This window comes from Necator americanus, chromosome V (genome assembly GCF_031761385.1).
Source record: "Necator americanus strain Aroian chromosome V, whole genome shotgun sequence".
Lineage (NCBI taxonomy): Eukaryota > Metazoa > Nematoda > Chromadorea > Rhabditida > Ancylostomatidae > Necator > Necator americanus.
Window position 1 is genome coordinate 32,952,171 of NC_087375.1, and position 11,902 is coordinate 32,964,072.

At 39.0% G+C, this 11,902-nt stretch overlaps 3 protein-coding genes across 3 annotated transcripts; 1 reads left to right on the plus strand and 2 right to left on the minus strand.

Annotated features, from left to right (window-relative positions):
• Window positions 1-825: 825 nt before the first annotated feature.
• Window positions 826-3,540, minus strand: RB195_015931 (uncharacterized protein; the record flags this gene model as incomplete). The annotated part of the gene is made up of 2 exons (XM_064206874.1): window positions 826-892; window positions 3,359-3,540. 2 exons carry the CDS (start codon window positions 3,538-3,540, stop codon window positions 826-828), a joined length of 249 nt encoding a protein of 82 aa, XP_064062755.1.
• A 12-nt stretch (window positions 3,541-3,552) lies between these two features.
• Window positions 3,553-7,466, minus strand: RB195_015932 (uncharacterized protein; the record flags this gene model as incomplete). The annotated part of the gene is made up of 4 exons (XM_064206875.1): window positions 3,553-3,568; window positions 3,652-3,747; window positions 5,271-5,288; window positions 7,396-7,466. The coding sequence occupies 4 exons, from the start codon at window positions 7,464-7,466 to the stop codon at window positions 3,553-3,555; spliced, it is 201 nt and encodes a 66-aa protein (XP_064062756.1).
• Window positions 7,467-9,478: 2,012 nt separating this feature from the next.
• On the plus strand, window positions 9,479-11,850 carry RB195_015933 (uncharacterized protein; the record flags this gene model as incomplete). Its single annotated transcript, XM_013437161.2, has 6 exons — window positions 9,479-9,574; window positions 9,680-9,809; window positions 10,163-10,270; window positions 10,423-10,538; window positions 11,065-11,219; window positions 11,745-11,850. 6 exons carry the CDS (start codon window positions 9,479-9,481, stop codon window positions 11,848-11,850), a joined length of 711 nt encoding a protein of 236 aa, XP_013292615.2.
• Window positions 11,851-11,902: the final 52 nt, after the last annotated feature.

Consider the following 11,902-nt stretch of genomic DNA (forward strand, 5'->3'; position numbering starts at 1 on the left):
TGTAGTTGTGGAGGGGGACTCAACCGCGCTCTTATTTCTGAACGATCCATCTTTCTTCTTTCTCTTAGTAAGTTTATCTTACATGTCATAGATCCTTCAAGACTGATGACTACGTCTTAGGGACCCGAAAAAAGAAATTACTTCCAGAAATAAGAGCGCGGCTAAGTGCCCACCCCTTACACCTCCAACTACACGTTATCCCACACCTTCACACCAGGATATCTTAGTGGAACCACAACGAAGTTTGTATATCGACTAATTGGTCTCTCTAATTAATTTTTTCAAATTCCTAATTCTATAAGGTCTAATTCTATAAAAGGAAAAGAAAAATTCCAGTTTATACTTCATAACAGGGATAGGCGGTGATGTTCGGTGAAGTCTTACTAGAATTTTACAGAAAAAAATGACCACCAGTTCTTCGTGAGACCTTTAAATATCAACGACAGAATAGAAACGCGGTGCGAAATTGAAACAATAGAACCAACAACAATAGAACCTCTTCTAATCTTTCACTGATCTTCAACTTATCGCTGACGATGAGATGATGAAAGATTAGAAGTTAGCAAAATCAAACAGATGAAAAGAGAGAAAGGAAAGAAAATGGAGAAACCAAACCCCTGAAAGACTTTCTCTGTAAAAAAAAACAACTATAGAGACCCTAACAGCATAAATCAGAGCAATATTCGAAGTACCACAAGGGAATACTACGACAAACTCACGCGTAACTCAAAATGCTTAGCCGACAGATTTGAATAATACGATTCGTCATCGAATGATTAGCATTGGGTCAGTATTTGCTGAATGGTCACGATTGCTTTCTGTCTCCTAGAAGCACTTGTGAAGCTCTTCGTCGACGTTTGCTTCAGATATACACACAAACAATCCAGAACACCTATAAAAATCTTCCCTAGAAGTTTCCGTTCTCATCTACGAATCCTCGCCTGTGAAAGGAACGGATTCAATGCGTACTTTCGCCAAAATGGTATTATTTTTTTATTGGTTTTCTTTCCTGTAGATCCCATGAGATGTAAGTGCCTTCTCTTTTCCTTGTGGCCGATTCGAAACTGTAAGAGCTCTTAAAGATTTCCTTCAGTACTGTTAAATAAAGCAACCCAGGATTTTGAGTACTAATCCTTGAATTTTGGAAATCGTAACTCTAGCTATCAAAATCTACGGATTTTACGGAAATAAACGAAGATCATGCTGTCTGATTTCCTTTTTTAGTAGAAATAACTTTTAATCCCATGCAGTTCTTTCTTTCAAGCCAAAAACTCTCATACTTCAGCCTGGCGCTTCAGTACAGAAGTGTTATTGTACAGGAAAACAAATCAATAACTCGTAAGGCGTTGGCTGATGATGCGTCACTAGTTTTGTTATCGCCTTTTTGTTCTGCGCATAGATTATTTGCTGTTTTCTTCCTAAAGTAAACAAATTATAACATTATTATTTTCCTTTCAGTTTCATTCCCGTGCACATACGTATTCGATCTACTTATTCGATTCTGAATGTACTTAGGTCACTTGATAATTTTTAACTGCCATTAAAATGTGGATTACAGCCGATGATGGCTTAGGCAAGCCTAAATCACCAGCACCAATTAATGAATTAACGTATTGACACGGAACACTAATTTCTGATCGATCGCAACGAATAAATCTGTTGATGAAATTTAGCAGTAATTTTTGAGTATTTGCCCGTTTTTAGGTCACTCAGTAGGCAAAATAAACTACAGTACATTTTCGAACACGTCCGGCGGAAGTATCGCTTTCCATTCGGGGTGTCGAAAATTCATATCGAATCTTTCCAACTGGTATTATTTATGGGAAGAATTCTTCGTCGAATATTAAAATAAAGGAGCATATCGAATATTTCCGATTGGTATGATTTATGGGAAGAATTCTTCCTCGAATTTATGGGAAGAATTCTTCCTCGAACATTAAGATAAAGGAGAAGTGTTTGTGATTAAATAAGCGAATAAAGAGTCGAGGATGAATAACAAGTAAAGGTATAATTAAAGAAACGATAAATTTTTCTCAATAACTTTTTTCTTCTGCTCAAAGTATGAAATGCTAGAATAAAAACACTTTGTGCACGTGCATTCGGAACGTAATAGCTTTTCACAGCTGTCACCGACGTCCTTAGTAATTCAGCCCGCCAACAATGCCGATCCTGACCTAGGGCTCTATAGGCCATCTGGCCATCGATGAGCACCGCCAACATTCGTGAGAGGGACTGCATTTGCACGCGACATGCATTTACAATTACCTTTTCTGTACGGTTGGCTAGGTTTCCGCAGGCTAGCCCTCATTTTTCAGTTCATTTCTCTTCTTTCTGATAAGAATCTCTTATCGAAAATCATGAATCATAGCTCCATCGAAACTGCGCCACTTTACGTTATTCCACACCTCATTTGGCTAGAAAAAATGCTACGAATAACAATTCCGAAAAATACTGATATACCTTTTTGAACAACTCAATATAAAAGAAAAATATCAGGATAAGCTTAAATACTGTAGCCTTGTGTACTGTTTTATCTAAAACAAATGATTAATAGTAACAAAAAACAATAAGTACGTAAATTTCGCAGAGGTGATTGACCAGAATTCCTGCTAAAGGTAACATCAACAACATCGTCGACTGTCAACTATGAAAAAAGAAAACATTCTATTCAATAAAACAGCTAACTCAAGATAGTTTTAATGTAAAACTCCACAGACCATTCTATTTGCATGTTTTGATGAGCTACGAACTAATTCTGCAATTTAATCCACCAAACAAGTACCGTAAACCTGCACTGAAACGAAATATCACCACAAGAAGGAAAAAAAAGAAAATGTCACTGGATTTATCTCCACCTTTTCTTGCTCTTGGATCTGGGATATTTTTGTGAGCTGAGTGCAAGGCTGGCTATTTTCAAAAGGTCGTCACGTATCCGACTATAATTATGCAACATTTGATTTTCTTTGAAATTGCCATCTTTAATTACGCAAATACGATCCATTAATGCATTAATGTCAAGTTAATTATGTATCAATAAATTTTAAGTGTTTCCGAATGAAAAAAGAGTGAGAAAAGACATTTAATAGAGAGTTGTCAAGAAATCATGACACCAAACACCATTTGTATTGTGCACGAAGAATAAAAGCATTCAGCTTAACGTATTACAATTACGCACTTTAGTAGAGCTCATAATAGTGAAAATAGCACAAGTGTTTGGAATTTCTATGCAAAGGAAGTAAATGCAACGTCGGTGTGATTTTCAGTAGTACCAAACACTTAAATGGTGAAAGTAACTCGTTTTTGATGCAATGTTGTCAACTTTCGAAATATTAAAGAAAAGAATGCGTTAAATTGTTACTTGGGCGGGTGTGGCGCATTCGTTGTGGTTAAAGGCTCCGCTGTCTTCATGATCGATCGGAGGTTCGAATCCGCCCTAGTGCTCACCAAGCCATTCAGCCTCCGGGGTCGATAAATTGGTACCAGACTTGTCTGGGAGGATAAAAACACTGACTTGACACATCGGCTAGCCCCGTAAGTCATTGTAGAGGCCAGTTACACGTTCATAAACCTCAAAGAATTCTGAATTGATGTGAACGTGGCGGCGCATCCTAAGAGGATTAACGCCAGACAATTTATCCTTTAAATTGTTACCTCTTTAGTGTCCGATCCTCGCTCCATGCAAAAACTAACCAGAAATCCAACGGTAGGTCGCTGTCATGCTTTAGAAGTGAAATACCAGCAACGTCTCTGAAGTATACCATAGAATACATGGGGAAGAAAAATACGACTCCTTTTTCTCGACGCCAGCACCTATGTTTGCCCGAACGACTGAGACATGCGCTCGGTTGAGGCATTTCAGCTGAGGGTGCGAGTGTGGGCCAGGTAGAAACATCTCGTGGTCGGGTCAAAACGACCTGAAGCTTGATGCTGTTGCGTAAGCGCTGCTCTTGAAGTTCTGCGGTGGGACGCAGTGGTTAGGATGGAGGTGGGACCGTGAACCAACTGAAGCGATCAGTAATGCTAGCAAGGGTCCCACTTCGATAATATCCGCTACGCTCTACCGCACCGCTTCGAGGGCAGCCGTTTACGCAAGTTCACGTCGTTTTGACCCGACTGTAGAAGAAAACGTATATCTTTGCGACCACCACGATCCACAAAAACTAAATCCTTGGGTTTTGAATCGGAGGCCACTCGGCTATCTAATAATGAAACGAAAAGACGTGGAATCATCAGTAGTTTTGCCATCAGAATCACCGTGTAGATTCTGCTAGCAAAACTACTCTAATAACTCAAAAGTACGAAAGATTTGACCTATAATTCTAAGCGGGAAGTTTTTTCTTATATGATAGAACAACATCATATTATTTGTTTGTTATCTGATCGATAGCACTTCACAGGGGAATTGACGTCCACGGTGCACGTGTTGTCAATTTTGAGCTTTTGCAATTGTCGTACAATATGACGAATTGCTTTGCTTTTCAAATGAAACGAATATTTCAGGCGTTTTCAGTATGTCTATTCATATATGCCGGCTGACAAATCAAAAATGTTTTGACGCAACGTGTACGTATGAAATGCGATGAAATCGGCTGCATACAATTCTGTCATTTAACGGGACAGATAGGGACCTAGTACAAAATTTAATTCTAGGATGAGAGTTATATGTTGAGTTACCGTATGACTATATATTTTCTAGAGTTTATTCTATTCTAAAGTACTGATACAGTCAAACTTTCTTGACATTACGGCAGATTTGGGCATAACCGAAAACTCCTCTGGAAGACTACTGAACACTCCAGCGTGCGAAAGTTCGACTTTCCTTGAATCTTGGCATAGAGATTGCAACTTGTTGATAGTCGAATTTAAGCAACAGCCAAGATTGTAAACAAATTTATTACGGCTAACGTTTCGGCGTTGTCGCCTTCGTCAGAGCCTTAGTAGCCGCGTTGCCGTGATGTTAGCGGATATCCGCGTGGTGCTATCGCTCCGCTAATAAATTTGTTTACAATCTTGGCTGTTGCTTAAATTCGACTCCAGCGTGATCCAAGGCACTGTAGGTAGCCCGGATAGATATATAGAATACAAAATGGTTCAAATGATTGCTTTTTTCCTCCATGGAACCTCTTTACCTTGAAATCTGAGTCAAACATCATGAGAAATTATTGTAAGACTGATTTTTCCGAATGTTTTCAAACTTTACAAAACATAGAGGAGATATCACTATATTAATGTCTAAAATAGAAGAAGTGGAAGAAGAAGGAACTATATACCGTAGGAAGTAGAATTTCCTTTTGAAGCGCTACTTTCGTACGTGATGTGGCGCACGTTCAAATGTTCGTTTCCGTCGTTGATTTGCCATTAAACTGAATCAGCACTGTATCCAAGCGAGCAATACAGTATGCTGTATTAAATACATTCTTTATGATGTAATTTGATTGCGATCATAATTGTGATCATAGTTCGCTAACTGCCTATTCGTTCTAATTGTTTACACATTTTATTACGTCATTGAAATTCGATCTTTGCTGCACTTTGCCCACTTCTTTCATATACACACATTTTATTTTCAGTCTTCTTTTCCATTTAGTTTTACACATTTTCCGGAGCATATGATCTCCACTAAATGTAAACAATTGGATCCATCGTATCACGATTTTGAGATGCTGCGAAAGCACATGAGAAATCCAAAGTTCGAGCTGTGGACAGAAAGCATCGCGGTTCCGCTCACTTTCACCTAATCGTTGTACAGAAAAGAAGAGCGTGAAAGACGCCGTTTTTCGCTACGATGTCAGTTGCAACACGCCACCCTCGTGCACGCTCTGCATTTATGAGAGCGGTCGAAAATCAATGAGGGCTCCTTAGCAGTTTATTCATTCAAAAGCATTGAACAGGCTGGTTAGGCAACCGGAGCATGTAGAACGGTGGTGCTTTCGAATGTACCTCATAGAAAGTGATGCAGTGTCTGGGCCATTTTTCCGGACGATGAGGGGGAATTGAGCGGGGCCACGATTACAGTTGTTATCTATACCTGGAATTCTATATTTGGTCACAGAGACCCTAACATCCCTAATATCGGTTTCAGACACTATCAGGAAGTAGCAGAACGTAAAAAGAAAACAAAAACGATTCATCATTGACAGTAACTGTAATCCTCAAGCATTCTCGGAACACGTCTGGACGTTGCTCTGACGTATTTTATGGATCATAGTGATCTTTTAAACATGTGACCGCTATCTTACCCTCTCTCTCACTCAGCACTCACACTCTTCCTTTTCGACATTGATGTCATAAACGCAGCAGAGCAGCTGAGCTAACAAACATTCTGTGAATGGAACGAAGCCACATTGCGTGGGGAAAGGGAGATGAGTTCAGCTTAGTCACGAGAAGCGGTTTCTTCCTCACCAGAAGCTCACTAGATTTAATAACGCGCTGCTAAGCTAGCTATTTAAGCAGATTTATTGCCTATGTGCGTCAAACGAAGGATTTTCAGCGGATTCTTCATTTCAACTAAGAAGATAATGTAGATCGCAAAAGACCCATGTAGTTGATGAAAGACAGAAAATAGGGGACAAAACGGAATTGAAGACGTTGAAAACAATTCACACATGCTGTGAAATGGGTTTCTAGACATTCTTCACTCAAAAATGGCAACATTTCTAACTGCTGCTAGTTCAGCTTCCAGTGTCAATTCCTGACTAAGCGAATAAAATGAATATCAATGAGTTAAAAGAGCGATCACGACATTTCCGGCATTCTCAATTGTTTAAGCATTATTTAAAAAGCTGTAGTCTTCGGTAACCGTCATTAATATCGGAAATAGATAGACGATAACATTTTGTATAGTTCCCTGGTAGAAACAATTTTAAATAAAAACTAAAAAAAAAGCGCTGAAATAACTGAAACACACTGTAGAACATGAGAAAAATAAGTCGAAAAAGAAACGAAAAAAAAAACAGAATGAACGAAAACGAGTTGACGGACGGATGATAAAAATGACTGACCATTATAACATCATCTGTTGATTGTGTAGGTAGTTAATTTTTCTTCCTAAAAAGAGTGATTGCCCGTAGGAATAGTTGCAGTTATCCCGCCAAGAACAGTACTTTTGAGCGCGAAAACCTTCAAAAAACAAACAAACAAAAGCGCTTCCTGAGTGACAAATGGGTTTCTCCGTCTGAGAAAATTCGATCCAGTTCGTCAGTCGACAGTTCATCACTGAAACTGAATAACTGAGTCAAACGAGGCCCTGAAACCTGAGAGTTAATGTTAGAGGATCTATGACACTAAGGCTGAAGCTGCTTAGAGAAAAAAGGAAGATAGACCTGAGACTACTAATGTTTTAACTTCATCAAACTCTTCAAAAAAGTTTGCTGAAAATGAATAGCTAATTCATACCATGTAGTAGTTTCGATAACAAAAGAATCGAAAATGAAAAAAGGATCCTTTTCGCGATCCGCATATGACATCCGAGAACTGCCTTTTTGCTCGAGGAACAACTTTTTTGTGCCCTGAGTGTGGCTGGGGTACAGTTCGATTACAGAAGAGACATTCTTCAGACGAATCCAGATCTCTAGGGTGAACGGTGCATTTGCACAATTTGGCTATTGCGTACGGCTGCATTGCTGGTTAGAATCCTTTGGTATCGTTTGAAAATGATAGTATTCCGCGTACTACTTGGTAAATGAAACTAGGAGGTATCACTAATTTTGCAATAATATTAAACAATAGTAATTCATGACGAATTCAAGAAACTGCATACGAATAAACAGTAGAAGTTAGGATACGACTCAAAAAAAATATCTATAGTCGGGTAAAACGACATGAAGCACGGTGCAGCTGCGCAGGCAGCTGCGTTCGAAGCGGCGCGGCGGAAATAGCGGTTGGAATCGAGTTGGGACCATCGCGATGTGCAGCAGTGGACGGTGGCAGCAGTGGCTCTCACTCGATCCTAACCGCTACGCTTCAAGCGTAACCGCTTACGCAACTGCACCGTGCTTCATGTCGTTTTGACTCTACTATAGCTAGGTAATACAATCGGGCCCCTGGAACCTAAAACCCTGAAACCTTTTAGTTTTAGAGGGCCTACGAGTTGTCTGAAGCTAGTAAGAAAAAAAGAAGATAGAGCTGGAACAACTACTGCGTTAACTTTATTAAACCTTCCGAATAAACTTACCAAAAGTGAATAGCTAACTCATATCATGAAGTATTATCAACGGTAAAAAAAATAAAATTCTTCACATGGAACACCTTCTACTCACATATTGATCTGCCTTCCCAAGGTTATGACTCTGAGGAGAGCCTTTGAATTAAGTGGTGCAGCCTTTATGAAGGCTGTTGTGTTACGAAATCGTCCAGAAATTGGATACTTCCAGGCTCTAGTTTCTATTTTCTCTTTGTTCTCCTTAGCCTACATCCCAATGGATCCTCGAAGATCAATGCTTAGGTTTTAGGGCCCTGACTTAGTCAGCTATTTACCTCCAATGGTGACCCGTCGGTTGATAAACTATTCCTTTCTCAAAAATGGAAAGTGACTTCGTACTTAAGTCATAAATGGTAAAGTCCCCTGTGACTTAAGAACGGTTCTTATCTCCTATGAATGTTTTCGAGGTCAAAAATCCGGTTCAATCAAAATAAATCAATTCGAATAATTCATAAATCAATAATGGACGGTTATAATAATAAGAGTAATAAACTTTGCGTACGCGTTTACATTTGCAAACGTCGTTAGTATTTAATGGAGATCATCTTGGAAGAGTTAGCGGATAGTAGCTATAACATAAAAGTAAACATTTTTATTATCCTTGTGGTTGTAACACCACTTGAAGAGCCGAAGTGGGGCTCTCGTCCATATGTGGTGAGAATTGCGCGCTCTAGTAACACCATCGCCTGGCTGAGTCAAGCGCGTCGCGACGCGCGGTAACCCCAAATGATGGTACATTCTGGATTTCTGGTCATGGCCTTGGTCGGAACTGGAGGTTCTTGGTGTTCTCTCGTTCAGTTCAGGAATAGCATCTTTTCTAACATTTTCAGACTTTCCCTTAATCAGTTCAGAACCTATTCGGGAGCAGTAGGTTACTGCACTTGTCGTATATTCCTATCTATTTGTTGTTGAAATACGGAAGTATACGGGAAATGTCAATGAAATACTAAAGTCAGGCGAAAATATTAGTTCCACCATGAAATGTGGTTCAAATGTGGACTTCTACGATTGTATGTTTTATAGCTTTATAGCTTTCTTTTTTTATAGCTAGGATAGCTTAACCTCTTGCTTAACCATTTTGCATACTGTGTGACTGTAGTTGAAAATCTTACTGCTTTTCAAAGACTACTGAATCGATTCCATCATTGTAACCTTCTGTGTATAATTATCTATCTTCTTTCTTATTCCTTTTCATTTAATTCCATAACTGCTTCGTTTATTATGTTTTTTGTCTTCTTTTCCTTCTTTCTCGCAATAATTATTCATCTTTTTAGCCTGATGTCCGAAGTGTACAGCGTGGAGATATCGTCGAATGTTTCTGAATTTCCATACGAGAAGAAATTCCCATCGTCATTCACACTTGACGAACTCAAGGCATGAACGTATTGCTCGTTTGTGCTTGATGTAGGATATTAATCGATATCACCTGCAGCATTTCTCATCTGACAAAAACGTACCTAGTTTTCGATTTCGTTTCAGAAAAAATTGGAATTGATTGTTGGAGCGGTCGCGAGCTCGATAAAAGTTGAACTTCACGATGGGGAAGGCAAATTTGTGGCCTCTTTAACTGATGGATCCAAAACTTTGAAAGAACTTGGTGTGAAAAGTGGTGAGTAGCAAATGTTATATAGTTCAGCTTTACTTTATGATTGTTTTTATATAAAGAGAAGGACTTCTCTGTCCTGATCACAAATTTCATTCCTATTTTGTATCACAATAGCGTTTTGCGTGGTACCACAGACCACATTTGCTATCTCTCAGATTCCATTACAGTATACGTAAAATCAATAGTTTGGTACCAACACTGTATAGAACAACAAATCTCTTCTTTAAATGTATTCCGCCATTATTGGGAATGAAGGCAGTACAGATCTATTTTTACATGTGTAGATAATTTCCAAAGCTGGAATTTGTTTGACGACGCTTAAGTGTAGTCAAAATGATTGCTTTTGCACTGTTTAGGAATGCGTATACATGCTATTGATGTCTCTGGTCATAATGTTGAGCTACAAGACGATAGCATGGTCGAGAAATATGCTATGAGTGACGATGCGTACAACGCACGAGACGGTATACGCAGCTTTGTACCTCAAGCTTTAAATTAGTTGAAATTTTCACCTAAGCTTCAGTTTCATAAGTTTTCTTGTTGAACGTTACTGTTTTGCGTTACTATGTTTAAAATTGAGTATTTTTGTCTCAATGTTAGTAAACGTAACTTTTAGATAGTGTTAGAACATGGAAGAAGAAATTGCTAGCGCAGCATGCTAACGACGATGATAACGCCAACTCTGCTCCAACAGAGAACCATCTGAATGAAGAAGCAGCAAAGGAAATTAAGGTACAGTTTACGTATTCAAGGTTGTGCTTCTTTCTACCTTAATTTGTGTCAGGGTATGCAAACAAGCTGCTTTAATCTTTTTTGAGTGGTTGTACCTTGAGCAGATGAAACCAACTAAGAGTTGCAGTGAATATCTCATCTCGTTCCCATCATTTTACTTTTATTCACTGCCCTGTAACTACCGAACTAGGTGCTCACCTCAATCCGGGAGATAAAATAAAGGCAAATATTTGTAGAGGATAGTTATATTTCGAATGTTCTCTGTGATACTGTATGGCAGATGATTGTCTTCAGTTCGTCTTTAGACCTTCACAAATGCACATATTCTATCGGTTTTTTTTTTGTAGTGGATGTCTCCATACAGTAAATGTTCACAATTTCGTGGACTACACAGAGACATCTAAAAATTCTTCTTTTGAATGACAGGGACTGTTCACCTACAAGCAATTATTCCTCAGAAAGTTCTTCTAGTTAAAAGTATTCGAAAGTGTCATTATTGTCTCTTAACATTCTTTTGATATTGCAGGTAGGAGATCGATGTGAGGTAAGGGTACGTGGTGCAACAACTCGACGTGGAATCGTATCCTTCAAAGGTGAAACCAAGTTTCGCGAAGGGATATGGATTGGTGTCACCTATGACTTGCCGGTGGGCAAAAATGACGGAGCGGTAGCTGATGTAAGGTGCGTAGGATGTTTCAGTTCCATTAAGCCCCATATCTACTTTTTGTCCATTTTTGTATTGAGTGCACATCTCTTTCCAAATGTCTGACATCTTTTCCGTTCGTAAGATTAACACCTTCTAGACATGCAATGAAATGTTTGAGTCCTACTTTTTCTTACGTTTTAGAAGATCTCGAACATACATGCGATAGTCGGAGCCGGTGTTCCGACTCCCTTCACTTTTGGACGGTTTAAAAAGAGACACCTTCATTTTCGGACAGCTGGGGAAATTATCCTCATCACTTGAGCTGCACCTCATGACTTAGACCACCTCCACCTGAGGAAGGTCCTGCTTCTCAGTATCACCCATGGGCTTCGATCTAATGATTAGAAAATCTCGAAATACATCCACTTCAAGAACACTATTTTTGTTTTTATTACTTTTATTGCTCATTATTATTATTTTTCTGACATAATTTCCTAGTTGGTTTGAAGGATGATTGAGATGTAGAGTTTAAAAATACATCTCCATAAGTCGATGTTTAGATACTTCCAATGCGCCGACAAGCATGGCGGTTTTGTGCGACCCGTAGACGTTTTCGTTGGGGACTATCCACCATTTCCGACTGAAGATGACATGGAGGAAATTTGAAATTTCCAAACATCCATATCCTGCCATTTCCCAGCTTTGTGCTTTCCTTTTG